We start from the raw sequence: 20,641 nt of genomic DNA on the forward strand, positions 1-20,641 counted from the left end.
GTGTACCTGGGTGTGTAAGAGAAGGTGCAATGACCAAGAGCAGGGAGACGGCTGGATGTATGAGCAAGAAAGGGGTAGCGTATGCGTGTAAGCATGCAGGTGAGGCATCGACGGTAACCGGGTTAGCGGTTAGAGTGACTTATAGCCGAATCGGGCCCTCGGTGCGCGTCGGGCAGCTTCGCGTGCCGCGAGGACCAGCGGGGATCCGAACCACGGCGGGTTCGAAAGGACCGCCGTACGTGATCCACGCTGGGCCGCGTTTAGAATGGCCGCGTCCGTGCTCCGCTAGGCGGAACGGGCAGCCCGATAGGAAGGGTCGTCATGGCGACCCCTTTTTGTTGAGACGTTCCGGCAGGTCGAGATCGGGCAATTGGATGGCTCCGTGCCGAGGTGGTGCGTGGGATCTCGGCCCGGGTAAGCGTCCTTCCCTGCACCGAGTGTCGGACGCATCCAGCCGCTGGCACCAAAGAACCCGCATTCATTGCTCGGCTGTACGAAGCCGAGCTTTAGAAGTGAATTGGCGCACCGAGAGGCATTAGTAAGTAGACTGTGATGACGAGGATAGTGTTTTGGCCCCGAAATTAGAAAAAACAAAATTTGATGATTGGCAAAGGATTGGCAGAGTGATGATTGGTAATGGTACAGTGATTGGCAGATGATTGGCAAATTTTTGATTTGTTGGAATTTGGTAAGCAAAATTTATAGTAAGAGATGCCCCATGTGATGGGATGGCCAATCCACCATCCCTCACAGCGGGGGGCAAAGGAGCACTAGTTTTATGGGGTTGATGGCAGTGAAAACTAGCCCGGGTGGGTTAGGATATATCGTGTGTAGGGATCTAGAGAGATGACCTTAGGTGACGTTAAGGTTAGGTAGTGACAATGACACCTGTAGTGGGGACGCAGGTAGATTATTGTGGATGATAATGACGTGGTATGTGCTTAGTTTAAAGGGAAGACGGGGAGCACTAAGTTAGCAGGGCAACAGGTAGTTCAGATGATGCCGTGTGAGTGTTGGAGGTGTATTCAAGTGTATTGAGCAGTGTGAGGATTGAACAGGTGTGCAACTGAACAGGTGTATGGAGCAGTGTTTGAGTGATGGTGATGGTGATGTGTGTTGTGTTGACCAACTGGTCCAGGAAGAGGAGGAGGGTGCAGGTGGCACCAGGTATGATTGCACAGGTGTGCAACAACAGGTATGAAGAACAGGTGTGTGGAGCAGTGTATGAGTGAGTGAAGGTGATGGGTGTTGTGTTGACCAAATGGTCCAGGAAGGAAGGAGGGTGCAGGTGGCACCAGGTGTGAGTGCACAGGTGTGCACCAACAGGTGTGTGGAATACATGGAGTGTGGAGTATATGGAGTATTGGAATGGATGGTCGTGGAGTGAGTATGGTGGAAACTATGGAGTGGAGTGGATGGTGCGGAGGTGTGAATGGGAGAAGAGTGGACCCCCATCACGAATACCTGGGGCGGGTAGTGTAAGTGTTAGGTAGAGGGTACAGGTAAATTGTGGTTGGATATTGGCATCTGTGGTGCGGGTGAGAGAATGGTATTTGGATGGGTGCATTAGTGTTGTGGAAATGGCTGGGCGTGTAGCCTGTTAGTGTGTGTAGTTGGTTTGGGCACTCCACCACTGTGAGGATGTCGGCCAGGTGAGGCCGCAGGTGGGCTCTGGGAGCCGGTAGTAGTTGTTGTGGATGGGGCCCGAGGATCCGGAGGACGGACCTGGGTAGCCCAGTGCCAGAGGGCACCGAGTGGGGTGACAGAGCCAGGAGGGGCCTTCCCCAATTAGATAGGTTAGGGTGAGGAGCTAGGTAAGCTCGGGTGGCAACTGCAGTGGTGGAGGTGTGCAGGTGGGTAGACCTGCTGGGAGAGCTACACGTCACAGCCCAGAAATTGTGCAAGGGCACCGGGAGATGAATCGGGGGAGTGAGACCCCAAATTGAGAAGCACCACAGCTTGGTCAATGGGAATTGGTTTTTAGAACCCATAGTGTAAGTTGGCCAATGGATTGGCAGGGAAAGACCCCGGGTAGTGTAAAGTGTGTTAAAGTCATTTAGAGGATAGATAGGATGAAGGATCTCCTTGCACCATCTGCATCCACTCACCTGAGATGACGTACCTCCACACCATGCCAGGTTGTTTTGATTATTTTTTATGTGCAAATGTTTTGGATTGTGAGACGCATCATGACGTGGGTGTGACATTGTGCTTGATGTTCCATCTCTTCCTCCTTATGAGGATTGATGATGAATTGGGTGATGGCAAATTTTGAAGTAGAGGGATTGTGGAGACGAATTTGGTATAAGGGAAATATGGGAAGACGTGACGGTAGTGACGAATTTGTAAATGTGTACATTTTGTAAATATGGGGTAAGGGCAAGGGTAGTGTAGGTGACAGGGGGGATGACGTACGGTAGGGACGAGCTTTCTCATTTCGCTCTCCGTATGCATTTCGCCTTGCATTGCCTTATTGATGTGTACCCTTGTGACCTTACCCTTCGCTCATTTGTCTTGTCCCCCTTTTGTCTCCCACATGACCTGTGCGCCATTGGGCACCGAGGGGAGCGTGCATGAGTCGGCCATTGTGCGCCCGGAACTCTCAGAACCAGCTGTCTGCATCGATGCACCACATGATGGACCACATGTCTGTGGCCGAGCACCACTTATGGACCCCATGGGTTGGGGCATGGCCCCTCTGCTGGAACCGGCCATGAGGGCCCGAAATCTTGCTGGCGGACCTTGGCCACAGGGCACCGATGCCCCACAGGTGAACCACACGTAGTCGGCCCTGTGGGCCATAAATAAAATAAATAAAAATGGACACGTTGGGTGCATTTCGTTTTAATACAAATAGGCCACCAGCAAAGGAAAAAGACAACATCTGGAAGAAAGTAAATAGCCAGCAGAGGGAGCCGAAGAGCAAGAGACCACCTGCAGGGTTAGGGGTTGTTGATTTTATTTTTATTGAACATTGTTGAACTGTGGTGACTGCACCGATTGGTGCTTGAGGGTGTGTTGGTGCGTTATGGGTGCTTTCATGGTGCATTGATGCAGAGCAGACTGTCTCCCCCCCAGAAAGAACAATCACAGGTCCTGGGTTAGTCTTGTAAATAAAAGTAGTGTCAATTGTAAATAATGCTCCCCACCGTCAGTGTGTAGTTTGAAGACCATTCCGCAATTCGGTTAACTGTGGGCGTGAGTCTGTTAGGCAGGGTGCAATGGAGCAGCGGGACACATTTATTTATGTTTTAAAACTGTCGCACTCAGGGTCAGGTTAAAAGTAGAGGGAACTACACCTACGTGTCACACTAAATTAAAGTTGTAGGCCCGGGCCGTGCCTAAGAGGAGGATGGTGCAGTGTTGCGGATATGAGGATTGTGTTTTTTTTATTGTGTTGTATTGTATAGTAAATTGTTGTAAATATCACCCTCTGTAAAATGTAATGATCCTTGTAAATATCTCCGTAGAGTAAAGATAAAAAGGGCGTCTCGGTAGTTATTCCATAAACACCACATTGCAGGACCCGATAAAACCCTTGTTCAGTAGCTTATATCTTATTTTGTGTCTTAGGGTAAGGCTGTGTCTCCCATTAATTTAAATACTCCATTGCACCAAGTGAAATAAGAGTAGATCCCCTTTCATTTCATTTCAATGGCCAACTGCATTTTGGGTGGTTTTCTTCAACCACCATTGGCCATGAGGCAGGGTTGGGGAAGAAAGGCGTGTCTCCACCTCGTCATAGAGGGGAGGAGTGAGCCAGCCCCGAACAACCAACCGAGCACGAGGGGTTTGGTTTGAGAGGGCGGAGGAAGAGCGTTTGGGGGAGGTTCACAAAGGTTGAGGGGCGGGGCCTATATAACCCGCCGGGGGGGGGGGGCGTTCCCCAAGCAGATGCGCTTTTACTGAGACAAGGAGATGAGTCTGAAAAGAGAGGTCCATGACAAGAGCTGAGTTGGTCGTCAGTGGTTGCGTTGAGTGGTTGCGTTGGTTGCGTTGAGTTGTCGGTGGAGAAAGAGTGGTTGGACCAAGAAAGAGAGAGGAGAGAACCCGTCACGCCAGACCGCCCACCAGCGCGTCGGCTCCGACCGTGATCCGACCCGTGATCCGACCCGTGATCCGACCCGTGATCCCGCGCACACGACAGGATCGGTGGCATCAGCGGCCGTCGAGGTCCAGCCTGACGTCCTGTGCGGGATCAAGCTCCAGCCAGCTCCGTGCCGTCCTCCCCATCCAGCCACACACCTCCTTCCAGCCAATCCACTCTGCAATTCTCCGCGTGAGTCTGTGTCTTCGTTTGTTCTGTCCTGGGTAGTAATTAAGCCTGTTAGATAAGTTAATAATTTGCACTGTGTCACCTGCGTCTCATGTCCCTGTACATAATCGTGACTGCTCCTTTTTGCTTACGTGTACATAATAAACCCCGTTACTCTTCTGTACGTCTTCTTCTTCCTCTTTGCATTCGGTCGCTTTAGAGTTTTCCAGATTGAGTAGCTGTGGCGCGATACGGCCAACGTTGGGTGAATCGGGTTTAGTGGGGAACAACTGTTCGGCCGTGGTTATACCTCCGCTCGGTAAAATAACATCTAATCCGCGGACCGTAACAATATATACATATACATATACATATATATATATATATATATCTATCTATATATATATATATATATATATATATATATATATATATATATATATATATATATATATATATATGTATATATATATATATATATATATATATATATATATATATATGTATATATATATATATATATATATATATATATATATATATATATATATATGTATGTATATATATATATATATATATATATATATATATATATATGTATATATATATATATGTATATATATATATATATGTATATATATATATATGTATATATATATATATATGTATATATATATATATATATATATATATGTATATATATATGTATATATGTCTATATATATATATATATGTATATATGTATATATATATATATATATATATATATATATATATGTATATATATATGTATATATATATGTATATATATATATATATATATATGTATATATATATATATATATATATATATATATATTTATATGTATATATATATATATATATATATATATATATATATATATATATATATATATATATATATATATATATATACATACACACACAGGGTGGTCCAGAAACCCTGGGCACATTTTGAAGAATGATACCTGCAACAAACTAAGTTTATTATTGTTCTTTGGTGTAAAACAAAACATGATTACTCGTAAATGGATGTGACCGCTTCAACACACACAGGCATCAGGTGATACGCAACAGGGTGATGTGCATCACGTCATATGGATCGCGGTGAGCTTCGCTTACTGTGCTGCACGCGTTTGTCTTTGCATTAGTTCAGTTCATTGTGAATTAGACACCCTAATATGACGGAGGATATCGTGAGACAGAAAATTTGCGCTGTACGCTTGTATTCGGTATCTGGAAATTTGGCTGAAGTTCACCGACAACTTGTCAAAGAATGTGGCACCGACGCAATTGACAGAAGAACCATCAGAATAAACAAGCAGATTGATGAAACCGGCAGCATTCTTCAAAAACAATCACCAGGTAGGCCTCGCACTGTTGGAACTGAGGAAAGCAGAGCGGTCATTCAACAACAACTCGACAGTAACACACCATTATCAACTCGTCGTTTATCAAACGTCACCAACATAAGCCGATCATCGATTGGAAGAATACTAAAAGACCTTAATGCGAAACTATACATACCCAGATTAATTCACCAACTATCGGAGAATGATTTTGACAGGCGTGTTGAGGCATGTGAGACATTGCTTGGGTTAATGGATGTGGACAATGATTTGCCGAACAGGATCTTGTGGTCAGATGAATCCAAGTTTACTTTATCTGGATCTGTGAATCGTCATAACAGCGTGATATGGGCAGTAGACAACCCACGATTTACTGTTGAGCACAATGTCCAGTATCGAGCTAGTGTGTACGTCTGGGCAGGCATTTCTTCTGGATATATACAGTCACATGAAAAAGTAAGTACACCCCATGTAAAGTTTTGACTTTTTCAACATATTTCAACATACAGCTATTTGATCTTCATTTCAACAATATTGATAGATAAAGGTGATATAATATAACAAATATCATGAAACATTTACATTTTGTAGTCCATTGTATAATTTAAATAAACATAAATGCAAATTTCGCATGTGGAAAAAGTAAGTACACCCCTACATTTATCACTTCTTCAAATACCTAAAATTAGAATCAGGTGCAGCAGCTCAGGTGCAAATGATTAGAACATCATTCGAGAGAATCTTGGAGGAACCTGTCTTATTTAAACCTCAGACAATTAGTTTGGTTTGCTCTTTGTTGTTGAAGTGTGTGGCGTCACCATGCCTAGATCAAAAGAGCTCTCTGAGGCCTTCAGAAAGAAGGTTATGGATGCCTACGAGTCTGGGAAGGGATTTAAAAAGATCTCCAAACAATTTGAAATCAATCATTCGACTGTCCGGAAGATCATCTACAAGTGGAGAAGATTCCAAACAACTGCCAACTTGTTCAGGCCAGGCCGCCCCAGCAAGTTCAGCCCGAGAGCAGACCGCAAGACGCTGAAATAAGTATCTAAGAACCCCAGAATGTCATCACGGGACCTACAGGTAGCTCTTGCCACTGTTGGCATCAAAGTGCACGAGTCTACCATTACAAAGAGGCCTCACAAATGTGATCTACATGGGAGGTGTGCCAGGAGGAAACCGTTGCTGTCCAGAAAGAACATCAGGGCAAGACTAAAGCTTGCCAATGAACACATGGGCAAAGACCAGCACTTCTGGAACAATGTGCTCTGGACAGATGAGTCAAAGGTAGAGCTATTTGGCCACAGTACCAGAAGACATGTTTGGTGAAAACCAAAGACAGCATTTGACCACAAGAACCTGATACCAACTGTAAAGCATGGTGGTGCAAATATTATGGTTTGGGGCAGCTTTGCTGCATCAGGGCCTGGGCAGCTCACAATCCTAGAATCCACTATGAATTCTTCATTGTACCAGAGGATGCTTGAGGATAATGTGAGGCCATCTGTCGGGAAGTTGAACCTCAACCGAAGGTGGACCTTGCAACATGACAATGACCCTAAACATACCAGTAAATCCACCAAGGAATGGCTGAAAAGAAAGAAATTGAGGGTTCTGGAATGGCCAAGTCCAAGCCCGGATCTAAATCCCATCGAGATGTTGTGGGGGGATTTGAAACGAGCTGTGCATGCAAGAAACCCCTCAAACATCGCACAGCTGAAATAATTCTGCATGGAGGAGTGGGCAAAAATTTCTCCCAGTCGATGTCAGAGACTGGTAGACAGTTATAAGAAACGTCTACTTGAGGTTGTTTCTGCCAAAGGGGGCAATACCACCTATTAGAGCCAAGGGTGTACCTACTTTTTCCACATGCGAAATTTGCATTTATGTTTATTTAAATTATACAATGGACTACAAAATGTAAATGTTTCATGATATTTGTTATATTATATCACCTTTATCTGTCAATATTGTTGAAATGAAGATCAAATAGCTGTATGTTGAAATATGTTGAAAAAGTCAAAACTTTACATGGGGTGTTCTTACTTTTTCACGTGACTGTATATATATATATTGTTGCGGTTCTGAGAAAGTGTACATACTTGATTAATAATGGTTAAAGGTTTGCCCCCATAGTTAGTCCACATGCAACATGTAGGTCACCTTAGAACGTTAGTTATTTCTTAGTATATGTAAGATAAGGCCATTTCCAATAGTGATACCTGCGTTGTGTAAAGAAATAAATAAGAGTAGGCCCCGTTCATTTTGCCTCCACCCTCCAAATCTACCTCGTTGGGCAGCATCCATCCCGCGCCCCGTTTCGGCTAATGCACCTTGCTTGCCAGCAGCGATCGCTGCTCTTGGGTTTTCTCTCAAACCAGCCCAGATGCCACGAGGTAAGGCCTGGAAAAGAGGCAGAGCGTGAGGTTGGGGGTGTGGCCACATCAAGCAGATGTCAAGGGCGGAGCCGGTAAGACCCCAACAACCAACCAGGGCTCGAGTGGGCATGGCTAAGGGGCGTGGTGAGTGCGCGTCTACCAGATTTGAGAGGGTTCGCTGGGCGGCGCTATATAATCGCGCACGCAAAGCCCTTCCACAGTACTTACCAGAGGACTCGCGTGATAAGGACTGACCGAGCTCGCATGCAGAGGACTGAAGAGCGGGGGGCTTTGTAAGAGGATTTATGCGGTTTATGAGCACTTGAGGATATTCACGCATTACAAAGGACTGGGGAGTATATGCGCTTTACAAAGGACTTGCACGATTGCGCTTTGATCAAGAGGACTGTCACGTTTGGCATTGATTGCAAGAACTCGTTGAGGGTTTGGCTTTGGGCTTGCTGGGGGCGCATATAAAGCGCTGGGATTTCTATTACGTACGTGGCCATGAGCCGCACAGTAACCGCCAGTCTAGCTTACCGATCCCCCCATATAATTGTCCGAACCGCGCCAACGACATGCGGAGAGCTTGCCTGCCGTCTACCATCTTCTTCGTGGTATGAGTCGGGGACCGGAGCGAGCTGTGGACGCCATCTTTGGACCCTCAACCCGACCATCTACAACCCCCGTATGAGTCTGTGTCTGAGTGCGAACGGGCCCGTGTCTGGGTATAAGTATAAGACTGTGTAAGGCTGCCCTGTGTATTCTGTACTTCTCCTTCTTCCTGTGTAAATAATTAATAAACCAATCTGTTCTTCCTGTTTCCTCTTAATTCGACCGTTTTAGTGATTTCTCAATTGGGTAAGCGTGGCACGATCACAACCGCTCAAATCGGGTTTAGTACCTGTTAACGGCCCGAATCGCGGCTTGCTATCGCTCGGCGTGTCCACTAAAACCGTGGTTCGGGCGGGGTTATTTCCTTGCTTCCTGGGAGGCGCTGGTAATTAGGTAATAGGACTAATTCGACCTACCACCCTATTCAGCACTGACCGGAAGGAACGTGATAGCCCCGGATCACGTCGGCTAGATAAAAGACAAGGGGATTCATCCCCCCTTGGTAAGGGGAAGGCCGACGTTTGGATATCCGCAACAATATTTATACATACACACACACATACAGTCAGACCCCGCCATTCGCTGGTGCCGCATATTCGTGGTTGATAAATTGTAACCTGCTTCTATATCCGTGGCCCTATGCCCAGTGTGTGATGAAAATGTATCCAAGTTGCGACCCAGGCGCCATTACCGCTTCTCTCCACTGTGTGGCTATTATAAGAACTTAGCCCCGAGTTGCAAAGCGCAGTCCTGAGACATTTATCATGCTTTATCCACGTGTATGCTTAGAATGGTAAGGGAACCACTTTTCATGTAGCTTGCTTGCGTGCTTGACTATGATACTCTTATTGTCTATATGCTTGACATATATTGATCCTATGATTGCTGATTCTCTTTCAGATATTGCTGGTGTTCGATTCAGATTAAACTCACCTTCTGAGACCTGTTGTAGATCTGATTATTTTACAACACTTAATCTGAATCGAGCTATTGCCATCATCCAAGATCAACATGACCCACAAGCTTTTACAGTTGCCCACGTTTGGAGCGGACCCACAAACTGCGGATGCTCCGAGCCAGCTCAAGCACTGGCTCAGTCTGCTGATCAGCTACCTGCAAGGGCATCCCGACATCACCGACGAAGTGAAGAGCGCAGTGCTGAACTCCCATGTGCGACATTCGACGATGCCATGACTGAACTGCGTGCCATCTATATCATCCGCAGAATGTTATTCACACGCAGTACCAGATCGCCTCCAGGAAGCAGGACGCTTTGGAGTCCCTCACTCATTTTGCCCAAGAATTGCGGCGTCTTGGCAAAGAATGTGCTCATGAGACCCGAACCCACGAGCAAATGTATGATGATTTAATGCGCGACGCTTTCATTTCTAGCCTTTACTTGACGAGCATCCGGCGACGTCTGCTGGAAGAACCTAACCTGACGCTGAAACAGGCCCTCGATCAAGCTATTGTGCTTTTCGAAGCTCAGGCACAATCTGAGGTGTATGGACGGCCTTACATTACAGCGGGGCTCACTGAAGAGTGGCGCTCGGAGACCGAAGCTGCTATGGAGTTCGCTGCTCCCGACACACAGCCCGAGGCGGCTGAGGCACTCGGAGCCGAAGGTACGAGCCTCGCCGTGACTACCTTAGCCGGGAGCAATGCTAAGTGCTTCTCCGCGTGAAGTTTCTTGTCATTCTTGAAGCCGGAAGGGTCACTTTGCCAAAGTATGCCGATCGCGGTCGCGCGGCGCTCCCGACCAACATTGGCTGGCATCAACTCGACGCGCATGGCACGCACATCGCCCCAGGCCATTCCGGTGCAGCCCGGACCTTAGGGGCTGACCAGAGCCATCGTTCTAGTCCTGATCGAGGGGACCACAGCTGGAGCTTTGGTCGACACGGGATCGACCGAGAGCTATGTCGATATGGGACTCGTCCGCCATCACGGGTGGCCTATCCTCGGAGGATCGCGCAGAATCTACATGGCATCGCAAGCTTTATGGATGCGGACAAGGGGCGAATATCGTGTTAAGTTAGTTATTAATGGTAAAATGTACCCTGATGTTCGCCTAATGGTACTGCCCACCTTATGTGCCGAAGTTCTATTAGGGCACGATTTTCTCGAGTGCCACGGTCGCTTAGAAATGACATTTGGGGGAGATGACACGCTCTCTGTATGCGCTCTGGCAGGAATGACTATTGAACCGATGACTTTGTTTCCGGACCTAAATTCGGATTGCGCCCCAATTGCGATCAAATCCCGGCGCTACTCCCGAGCTGATACTCAATTCATTTCTGAGGAGATGAGCAAACTCCTCCGCGAAGGCATTATTGAGCCCAGCCGTTCTCCTTGGCGTGCGCAAGTTTTGGTTGTGCGATCCGAAAATCATCGCAAGCGCATGGTAATCGATTATTCACAAACCATTAACAGATTTACGCTTCTGGATGCCTATCCGCTACCAGGATTGGATTCTCTGGTTCGACAGGTCGCCCAATATGGCGTGTACAGCACTCTCGATCCCCGGAGTGCGTATCATTAAATCCCTATAGCGGCAGATGACAAAATCTATACAGCTTTTGAATCTGGACAGAGGTTGTATCAGTTTACACGGCTTCCTTTCGGAATAACGAATGGGGTCGTGTGTTTCCAGAGAACTATGGACGTGATCGTTGCAAAAGAACAATTAACAGACGTTTTTGTGTATTTGGATAACCTAACGGTCTGCGGCTACGACCAGGCTCACCATGACACCAATTTGAAACGCTTCCTCCAGGTGGCACGAAAGTATAGTCTGACGTTTAATGAGGACAAATGTCGCTACTCCTCTAGGACGATTGATCTCCTGGGGTACTCTGTGACCCAGGGAACCATAACACCTGACAAGGAACGTCTCCGCCCTTTGCTCGACATGGCGCCACCACATGATCGTGCTTCTTTGAAGCGTGCCCTCGGGCTGTTTGCACATTATTCAAAGTGGGTCGAAAGTTACAGCGAGAAGCTTCGTCCCCTCATTGATTGTAACACGTTCCCCCTACCTCCCGCTGCCAAGGTCGCATTCCAGGCTCTGAAGTCGGACATAGCGGGCGCTGCTGTGTCTTCTATCGATGATAACGTTCCCTTTGTCCTCGAGAGTGATGCGGCGGATCACGCCATTGCTGCTACTCTCTCTCAAGGGGGGAAGCCTGTGGCGTTCTTCGCAAGGACGTTATCCTCCGCTGAGAAACATCATTCTTCTGTGGAAAAGGAAGCATATGCGATAATTGAGTTGATACGTCATTGGAGACCCTATTTGCTGGGTAAACGCTTCGATGTCATTACCGATCAGCAAAGTGTAGCTTTCATGTATGACACAAGACATGCCCAGCGCATTAAAAATGAGAAAATCACTCGCTGGCACATTGAGCTTGCCGATTATAGCTTTGGTATCAAGTATCGCCCTGGGCGGGAGAATCACACAGCAGATGCTTTATCCAGACCAGGTGTTTGTGCGAGTTTAAACTCCTCCGATGATTTACACATTCTCCATGATACCTTGTGTCACCCTGGAGTGACTCGTCTGGTTCATTTTGTGTGAAGCCGCAACTTGCCCTACTCTGTCGAGGACGTTCGTCATTTATGTCGCTCTTGTCCTGTTACTCAAACCCCGCTTCTATAAACCCGACATGGGGACGCTGATTCATGCTACTAAGCCCTGGGATCGATTGGCGATGGACTTCAAAGGGCCGCTACCTGCCTCCGGGGCATCTCATTACCTCCTCACCATTGTGGACGAATACTCTAGATTCCCTTTTGCCTTCCCATGCAGCGATATGTCCGCGGCTACGGTTATCCGATGTCTGCAATACCTGTTTTCGATGTTTGGGAATCTGGGGTATGTGCATACCGACCGAGGAGCGGTGTTCTTGTCACAAGATGTGCGGGCCTTTCTGTTGCAGCGTAACATTGCAGCTAGCTACACCACACCGTACAGCCCCCACGCTAATGGTTGGGTGGAGCGCTTTAATGGCACTATATGGAGGGCCATCTCTTTGGGCCTCAAGTCTCATGGCCTGCGACCGGACAAATGGACTGGTATGGTGCATGGAGCCCTTCATTCAATCCGCTCGCTCCTATGCACGGATACAAATGAAATTCCACACGATCGTTTATTTTGTTACCAGTGCCACACGGGATCTGTCCGCCCTCTGCCTGGGTGGCTCGCTCAGCCCGGTCCGGCCTTTCTCAAACGAGCGGTGCGCGTGAGCAAATATGACCCACTTGTTGACAAGGTTCAGATCCTTCAAATTAATCCTGATCATGCTCGAGTCCAACTGGCCGATGGACGCGAGTCCACTGTGTCGGTCCGTCAACTCACACCCTGTGGGGATCCCGTTGGGACCGAGCTCTGCTCGGGGAACCCGGTGTTGGGGAATTCGCCCTCGCGTCTACCCCTTTCCTCGCCTGAGCCGCCAGAGATAATTGCACCACCCCCGTCACCGATGACTGAGAGCACTCCTGATGGAGTTGATCAAGATGCTGTTACCGAGGGCCCCGACGTGTACCACACGCGCACGGAACGAGAGATTCGCCGCCCTGATCGGTTTCGCTGGTCGTGATGTAACTCTCATGTACTCAGCTGCTAACTGTAGCTATACGCTTGATGCTCACCATCTTGCGAGCGAAGGTTTAAACCCGGGGAGAAATGTGATGAAAATGTATCCAAGTTGCGACCCAGGCACCATTACCGCTTCTCTCCACTACGTGGCTATTATAAGAACTTAGCCCCGAGCCGCGAAGCGCAGTCCTGAGACATTTATCATGCTTTATCCACGTGTATGCTTAGAATGGTAAGGGAACCACTTTTCAAGTAGCTTGCTTGTGTGCTTGACTATGATACTCTTATTGCCTATATGCTTGACATATATTGATCCTATGATTGCTAATTCTCTTTCAGATATTGCTGGTGTTCGATTCAGATTAAACTCACCTTCTGAGACCTGCTGTAGATCTGATTATTTTACAACACAGTGTATTCACGGTTTTTCACCGGTGCAAAAAAAAAAAATTCACAAGCCGTGAACATGGCACAGTTATAAAACACATCTTTCACCAGCCACGCACAAAGCAGCCCAACATACGCAAAAAAAACCATGTTCTCCAAACCACGATCATGACCTGCCTCTACATTCACGGCACTGTGCTTGGCGTTTTCACGACTCTTGCGGCCAAGGGAGCTTCGTGGGATATCCTGCCATTCACACGGTGAATAGCTTCATGTGATATCCCGCCATTCACACGGTAAACATTGCTTCACGTGATATCCCGCCGTTCACAGGGTGAATAGCTTCACGTGATATCCCGCTGTTCACATGGTAAACATTTCTTCGCAGGATGCTTCAAGTGATATCCTGCTTTTCACATGGTAAATAGTTTCACGTAATATCCCGCTGTTCACACGGTACACATTGCTTCGCAGGATCATTTGCAGGATATCTTGCCATTCACACTGTGAATATCTTCATGTGATATCCCGCCATTCACAGGGTGAATAGCTTCACATGATATCCCGCTGTTCTAATGGTACACATTGCTTCGCAGGATGATTTGCAGGATATCTTGCCATTCACATGGTGAATAGCTTCAAGTGATATCCCTCTGTTCACATGGTAAACATTGCTTTGCGGAATATCCCACTATTCACACGGTAAACATTGCTTCACACGATATCCCACCATTCACACTGTGAATAGCTTTGTGGGATATTCCGCCAGCTGCATAACACGTCATCCCCGCGAGTTACTGGATAGAATGAAAACTCTCCACAGCATATATTAGTGCAATTAGCTGTCTCCCTTTTCCCCATTGAAACAATGGCACGGCATGCATTCACTGATTTTCATCGACATTTGTGGGATTTTCATCAACAATCGCTTTCGCAATTCGTGGAACTTTCCGCCATTCGCGGTTTCGCAATTTGTGGCACTTTCGAGGAACGTATCCCCCGTGAATAGCGGGGTCCGATAGTATATATATATACATAGACACACACACACACATATTGTTACGGGTGCTGGTGTGAGTACAGACGGTTATTGAGGTGGTTCACTCCGACCTGCTGCTCGACCACTGAAGAAATATAAACCTCAGGAAATAACAAAATATTATCAACTGAGAAGATTGATGTGTTCAGATTGGGTGACGGTCATGTGGAAATAGTGGAAAGTTAAATCTTCGTGGGTTCTAAGATTGAAGTGAGTGGAGAATTTCATAGATGATGAGGCATTGAAAACAACAATGTTAGGATTGACAATGATGTGACAATGCAAACAAAGTGGAGGCTGGTGGATGCTCTCTCTGGTATTTCCAGTGACATTGTATGGCATAGAGTCGTGGACAGTGAAGAAGAAGGAAAGGAAGAAGATTGACAGTTTTAAAATGTTTTGGAAATGAATGTTAAAATTCAACGGACTGCAAGAAGAACAAGCAAATTGGTGCTTGAAGAAATTATACGACAATGTACGAGTACATTAGAAGCGTTGATGCTAAAACAGAAACTGTCATACTTTGGACACATGTTTGGAGAAATCTGATTATGAATGTCACCAGAAGTCTCTGTTCTCCCTTCTCTCTGTCCTCTGGAACTAGATAAGTAGATGCTTGACGACTTGATGGGACTAGATAACTAGATGCAGACACTCATTAAGATTTAACTTACTGAATAATAAACACCTCATTCACCCCCAAGTCATTTTTTGAAACGGAAACACACACTTCACTCCTGGGAGAACGATCGGCCCTCCCCGTGCTGCGGGTTTGTTTGAGAGAACGGTCTGGGGCTGCACAACAACAAATCTACAACTAACTCTGACATATCCATCATCATACAATTTTTACTATTGCCACCTATAACAAAAATGTCAAAAGATGTCGTGATGGCAATCCGTAATAGGATTGTGGTGTTGTATTGTAGTGTAATTTATTCCTACCTTGCTTGGTTGTTTTGTGGGATTTCCTCTATATATGTTTTTTCTAATGTGTATATTATGTCCTTGTGAAGTGAGAGAAGTAAACATTGAATAAGATGTGTTATCGGTAAAAATATCATGCAACAGCATATTAAGAATCCTTGCTATTGAAGGTTGTGATTGAGTACGTACAGTTTATGTCCAAACTAAGCAATGCTTTTATTTGAAATGTAAATTGTATCTGCATTTCATCTCCATCTCCTCCCTCCTCCATGAGTATACTGCAGAAAATCATCCACAGGAAGTGTTTGCATTTTCATTTTTTAGACGTCCAACACAATATCGTGGGCACTCTACCAACTGGCACGTGAACCACACTACCAAGAACGCCTGTACCAGGAGATCAGGAGTATTATACCAGGAGATACGACACCAGATGCAGAGAGTGTGAGCCGCATGGTATACCTGAAGGCCGTCATCAAGGAGACATTACGGTAGGTCTGATGTTAACTCGTTTGCTTTTCTTTCAAATCACACGTTTTATTTGTTTCCCTTCAGAAAAATACAATTTAAATGTCTTTCCTCTTTCCAGAAACACATAGATTTTCCTCTTTTCAAACAGTCTTACCTCTGCCCAACGGTTTGGATTCTGGGCTAGTCACTCAACTCTGGACACGCTGATGCGAATCCTTTGGCAATGGTTGAAGGCCTTAAATCTGTCAGAACAGGACTGTCTCCCTGGACATATCTCAGACATTCGACACAACCTGGAATCCTGCTCCGCTTCCAAAGCTCACTGCCTGTGACATAAAAGGCCATTTTCATACGCGGCTTTCTGACTTCCTCCAGTCACACAGTCAATTCCATACCTCATTCCTATGCCGTGTTAACACTACCTCTTTTGATTTACATTGACCTCCCTACGAACAAACTGAAACCCTGTAAGCTTTACCTATAGCTGTATGGCAGTGAGCTGTCTGCTTACCCCCCCGTATCTATTACCACCCCACATCTTTCTTCCATGTGACATGTTCCAAGATTACCCCTTGTATTATATGATCCCTATTTTCATTATTTCTACCAATCCCCAATACCTTACCTTCATTTTTGTTAAACTGCATCTGCCAATAACTTGCAAATCTATTAAAATATCTAGATTTTGATGAATCTGGTCAACCCCTCCCTCTCTGCCATCTACCTTACCTCCAATATTTGTGTCATCTGAAAATTTTGGATACCGACTCTCAACCCCACTATCCAAATCATTGTTGTAAAATACATGGGGAGTGAAACCTGTGGGGAGTGAAATACAGTCGTGGCAAAAAATATTGGCACCCTTGCACTTTTTTCAAATAACTCACCATTTCTTCCAGAAAATTGTTAAAAAGAAAAAATATATTTTGGTATCCACATTTGTATTTCTTTTGTTTGCAGTAGAAAAAAAAGCTGAATACATCACCAAATCTTAGCTTATTCCACACAGAAATCCTAAAGATAAAGGGCCCCGTCAATATTATTGGCATCTTGTAGAAGTTGTTCGAAATAATTAGATTTCAAGCAGGTGATTCTCCTTTACTTTGGGATTGAAATCACCCTGTGGTGAGTTGCAGGTGCCTGCAACATAAAAATCACTCATTCAACCAGTTTGAATAGAGAAAAGGAGTCATTCTGCTGTTTTGTGTCACTTTGTGTACCGCTATGAGCATGGAGAAAAGAAAGAAAACCAGAGAATTGTATGAGGAGGTCAGACACAAGATTGTAGCCAAGCATGGACAATCTCAAGGCTACATGTCCATCTTCAGAGACCTTGGTGTTCCTGTGTCCACTGTATGCAATGCTATCAGGAAGTGTAAGGCCCGTGGCACTGTAGCCAACCTCCCTGGACGTGGCCACAAGAGAAAACTGGATCGAAGATTGCAGCGAAGGATTGTTTGAATGGTGGAGAAAGCACCTCAATCAACTGCCAAACTGATTCAAGCTGACCTTCAGACACAAGGGACGACAGGTTAAACTCGCACTATCTGTTGCCAACTCGATGAAGGGGGATTCTATGGTAGGACACCCAGGAGGACCCCACTGCTGAGAGAGAGGCATAAGAAAGCCCAAATGGAGTTTTCCAAAACACACCTGAGCAAGCCAAAATTCTTCTGGGAGAATATCCTGTGGACGGATGAGACCAAATTAGAGCTTTTTGGTAAAGCACATCATCTCTATGTTTACAGAAAACAAAATGAAGCCTTCAAAGAAAATAACACCTTACCTACAGTCAAACATGGAGGAGGTTCAGTGATGTTTTGCGGTTGCTGTGCTGCCTCTGGCACTGGGTGCCTTGAATGTGTGCACGGCATCATGAAATCAGGAGATTACCAAGGTATTTTGTAATGCAATGTTCAACCTAGTGTCAGAAAGCTGGGTCTCCATCAGAGGTCATGGGTCTTGCATCAGGACAATGACCCCAAACACACTTCAAAGAGCACCCAGAAATGGTTCAAGCCAAAACGCTTGACTGTTCTGAAGTGGCCAGCGCAGAGTCCAGATCTAAATCCCATTGAACACCTGTGGGGAGATCTGAAAACAGCAGTTGGGAGAAGGAACCTTCAAATCTGGGAGAACTGGAGCAGTTTGCACAAGAAGAGTGGGACAAACTGCCAGTAGAGAGGAGTAGGAAGCTCATTCATGGCTATAGGAAGCGCTTGACTGCAGTTATTTTGTCCAAAGGCCGTGCTACCAAATATCAAGTCTAGGGTGTCAATAATTTTGTCAATTCCATTTCTCTTTACCTTCTGATTTAAAAGGATATATTAAGTTCTGAAGCAAAAACAAAGGTTCTGTAATATTAACAGTGAAATAAAGAATTGTGGAGACCAAATACTTTCGTCAATTTCAACTTATTTTTAGAGAAAATTGTGAGTTATTTGGAAAAAGTGCAAGGGTGCCAATATTTTTGGCCACGACTGTACATACTCCTAGATATTGGAAGTCTCCCTGACTATTCCTTTGTAAATGTAGAATTTTTTATAAATAATCTTGCCATTTCACCCTCATTATCTATCACTTCTCTTGGGATATTTCTCAATGGGCCCACACTCTTCTTAACCCTTTCCTTAACAGTAATACAAGTAAACTTAAATAATGTCTTACTTTATGGTTAACATTCTTGACTGTCTTTGTTTCCCTTTTTCCCCTTTTGTTCCCTTTTGTTCCTTTTTGTTCCAAAAGGGAATTTTTGACAAAATTCCCTTTTGGCCTGCCGAGTTATTTTCTTAACTAGTTCCTCTTTTCTGCGATATAAATGAGTCGGACTCTGGTGCTGTTGTTTTGTACTTAATCTAACACTGCATCTCTAACCCCAACCTGTCTCCTCCACTTCCCCCTCCCCCAATGGGCTTCTCTGCCAACCTGGTTAAGAAGAAATCTTGGACAAGAGATAGAAAATCTATATCTGCTCTATATCTGGCATACCCCTCTTCCTGGACCCAATCAATCCCTTGCAAGTTAAAACCCCCGATAATCAATACTCTTCCCCTTGTCATACACGCTTCTAAATTTGTCATGTATCCATCTTCCAGGCTCTTCCGTCACACCAAGATCCCTATAAAACCATCCTACAAGTATCTTACTATCCCTACAATCTCTATCCACACAAAATCCTCCCCATCAATTCTGTCCTTAATGTCATGCCTTTCTCTCGATACAATACTGTCTTTCACACAGTTTGCCAAACCTCCTACCTTTTTATCTTTCCTATCACACCTATCACACCTGTAGCCTTGAATTCATATGATCAAGTTGGATTGCTCACTAAACCACGTCTCACTTACAGCAATGATGTCGTACCCCTCACAAACCAACCATCTTTCTAATCAAGCTCTGCATCTTATTATAATAGAGCAAACGTATATGGTTATGTATGTTTATATGTGACCAAAACGTCTTCTTCTTCTTCAAACAAAACTAACCCCAAAAACACAGTCCGTGAACTCTTAATTACGTTTAGACTGCTGAGACCCCTCAGACCTTTGACGACCCTTTAAGTCCCCCAAGACCCTTAAGACCACCAAGACCCCTGAAGACCCAAATGGCCCCGAAGACCCAAAACACCCCGAAGACCTAAAAGACCCCGAAGACCCAAAAGATGCCAAAGACCCAAAAGACGCCGAAGACCCAAAAGATGCCGAAGACCCAAAAGACACCGAAGACCCAAAACGCCCCAAAGACCCAAAACACCCCGAAGACCCAAAACACCCCGAAGACCCAAAATATTCTTAGACTCAGTGGAACCAAAAGACCCTTAATACCCAAAAGACCCAAAATACCGTTAAAGCCCAGAGGATCCAAATGGCCCCGAAGACCCAAAATATCCCGAAGACCCAAAACACCCCAAAGACGCAAAACACCCCGAAGACCCAAAAGAGCCCGAAGACCAAAAAAGACCTGAAGACCCTTAAATGCCCAGAGGATCCAAAAGACCCTGAAGACCCAAATGGCCCTGAAGACCCAAAACACCATGAAGACCCAAAACACCATGAAGACCCAAAATACCATGAAGACCCAAAACACCATGAAGACCCAAAACACCATGAAGACCCAAAACACCATGAAGACCCAAAATTCCTCAAAGACCCAAAAGACACCGAAATGGTCAAAGATGCCTATACCTCTGAAACAACGTATGGTGAGGCGTGCTGAGTGCGCCGAGTCATGCTAGTTCATATAAAACACGTTCAACCTTTCCCTTTCTTCAACCATTCCTGTTGCCCCAACCTTCAAACTTCATCCTAAAGTCCAATAAAAGTCCCAATTTCTCTAGAACTGCCATTAATCTCTCCTCAGACCTCCTACTGAGCACTCTGCCACCTGTCGGCATACACTCACCTTGACTATGCAGGGATCTCCACATATTCACAAACCCAAACTCCTCTCCCCACATCATCTCTCTTCTTTTTAAATCCAATCCTTTTGTTATTGTTTTTGTTAATGTATTATTATTTTTAATTTTTTAAAATAAAATCTTACCATTTACAGCTATTTTTGTGAACATTTACTCTCAAGTTATCCAGCACTTCAAAGTTATGT

The 20,641-nt window shown here is 45.4% G+C and overlaps 1 protein-coding gene across 1 annotated transcript in view; it reads left to right on the plus strand.

Moving 5' to 3' along the window:
* The window catches only part of CYP27A1 (cytochrome P450 family 27 subfamily A member 1), a 143,377-nt gene that overhangs the window by 77,943 nt on the left and 44,793 nt on the right, over positions 1-20,641 (plus strand). The window contains exon 6 of the mRNA XM_068123560.2: positions 15,893-16,059. Coding sequence (XP_067979661.1) covers positions 15,893-16,059 — 167 coding nt within the window. The remainder of the gene's footprint in view (positions 1-15,892; positions 16,060-20,641) is intronic.

This window comes from Myxine glutinosa, chromosome 7, assembly GCF_964187855.1.
Source record: "Myxine glutinosa chromosome 7, kmMyxGlut1.1, whole genome shotgun sequence".
Lineage (NCBI taxonomy): Eukaryota > Metazoa > Chordata > Myxini > Myxiniformes > Myxinidae > Myxine > Myxine glutinosa.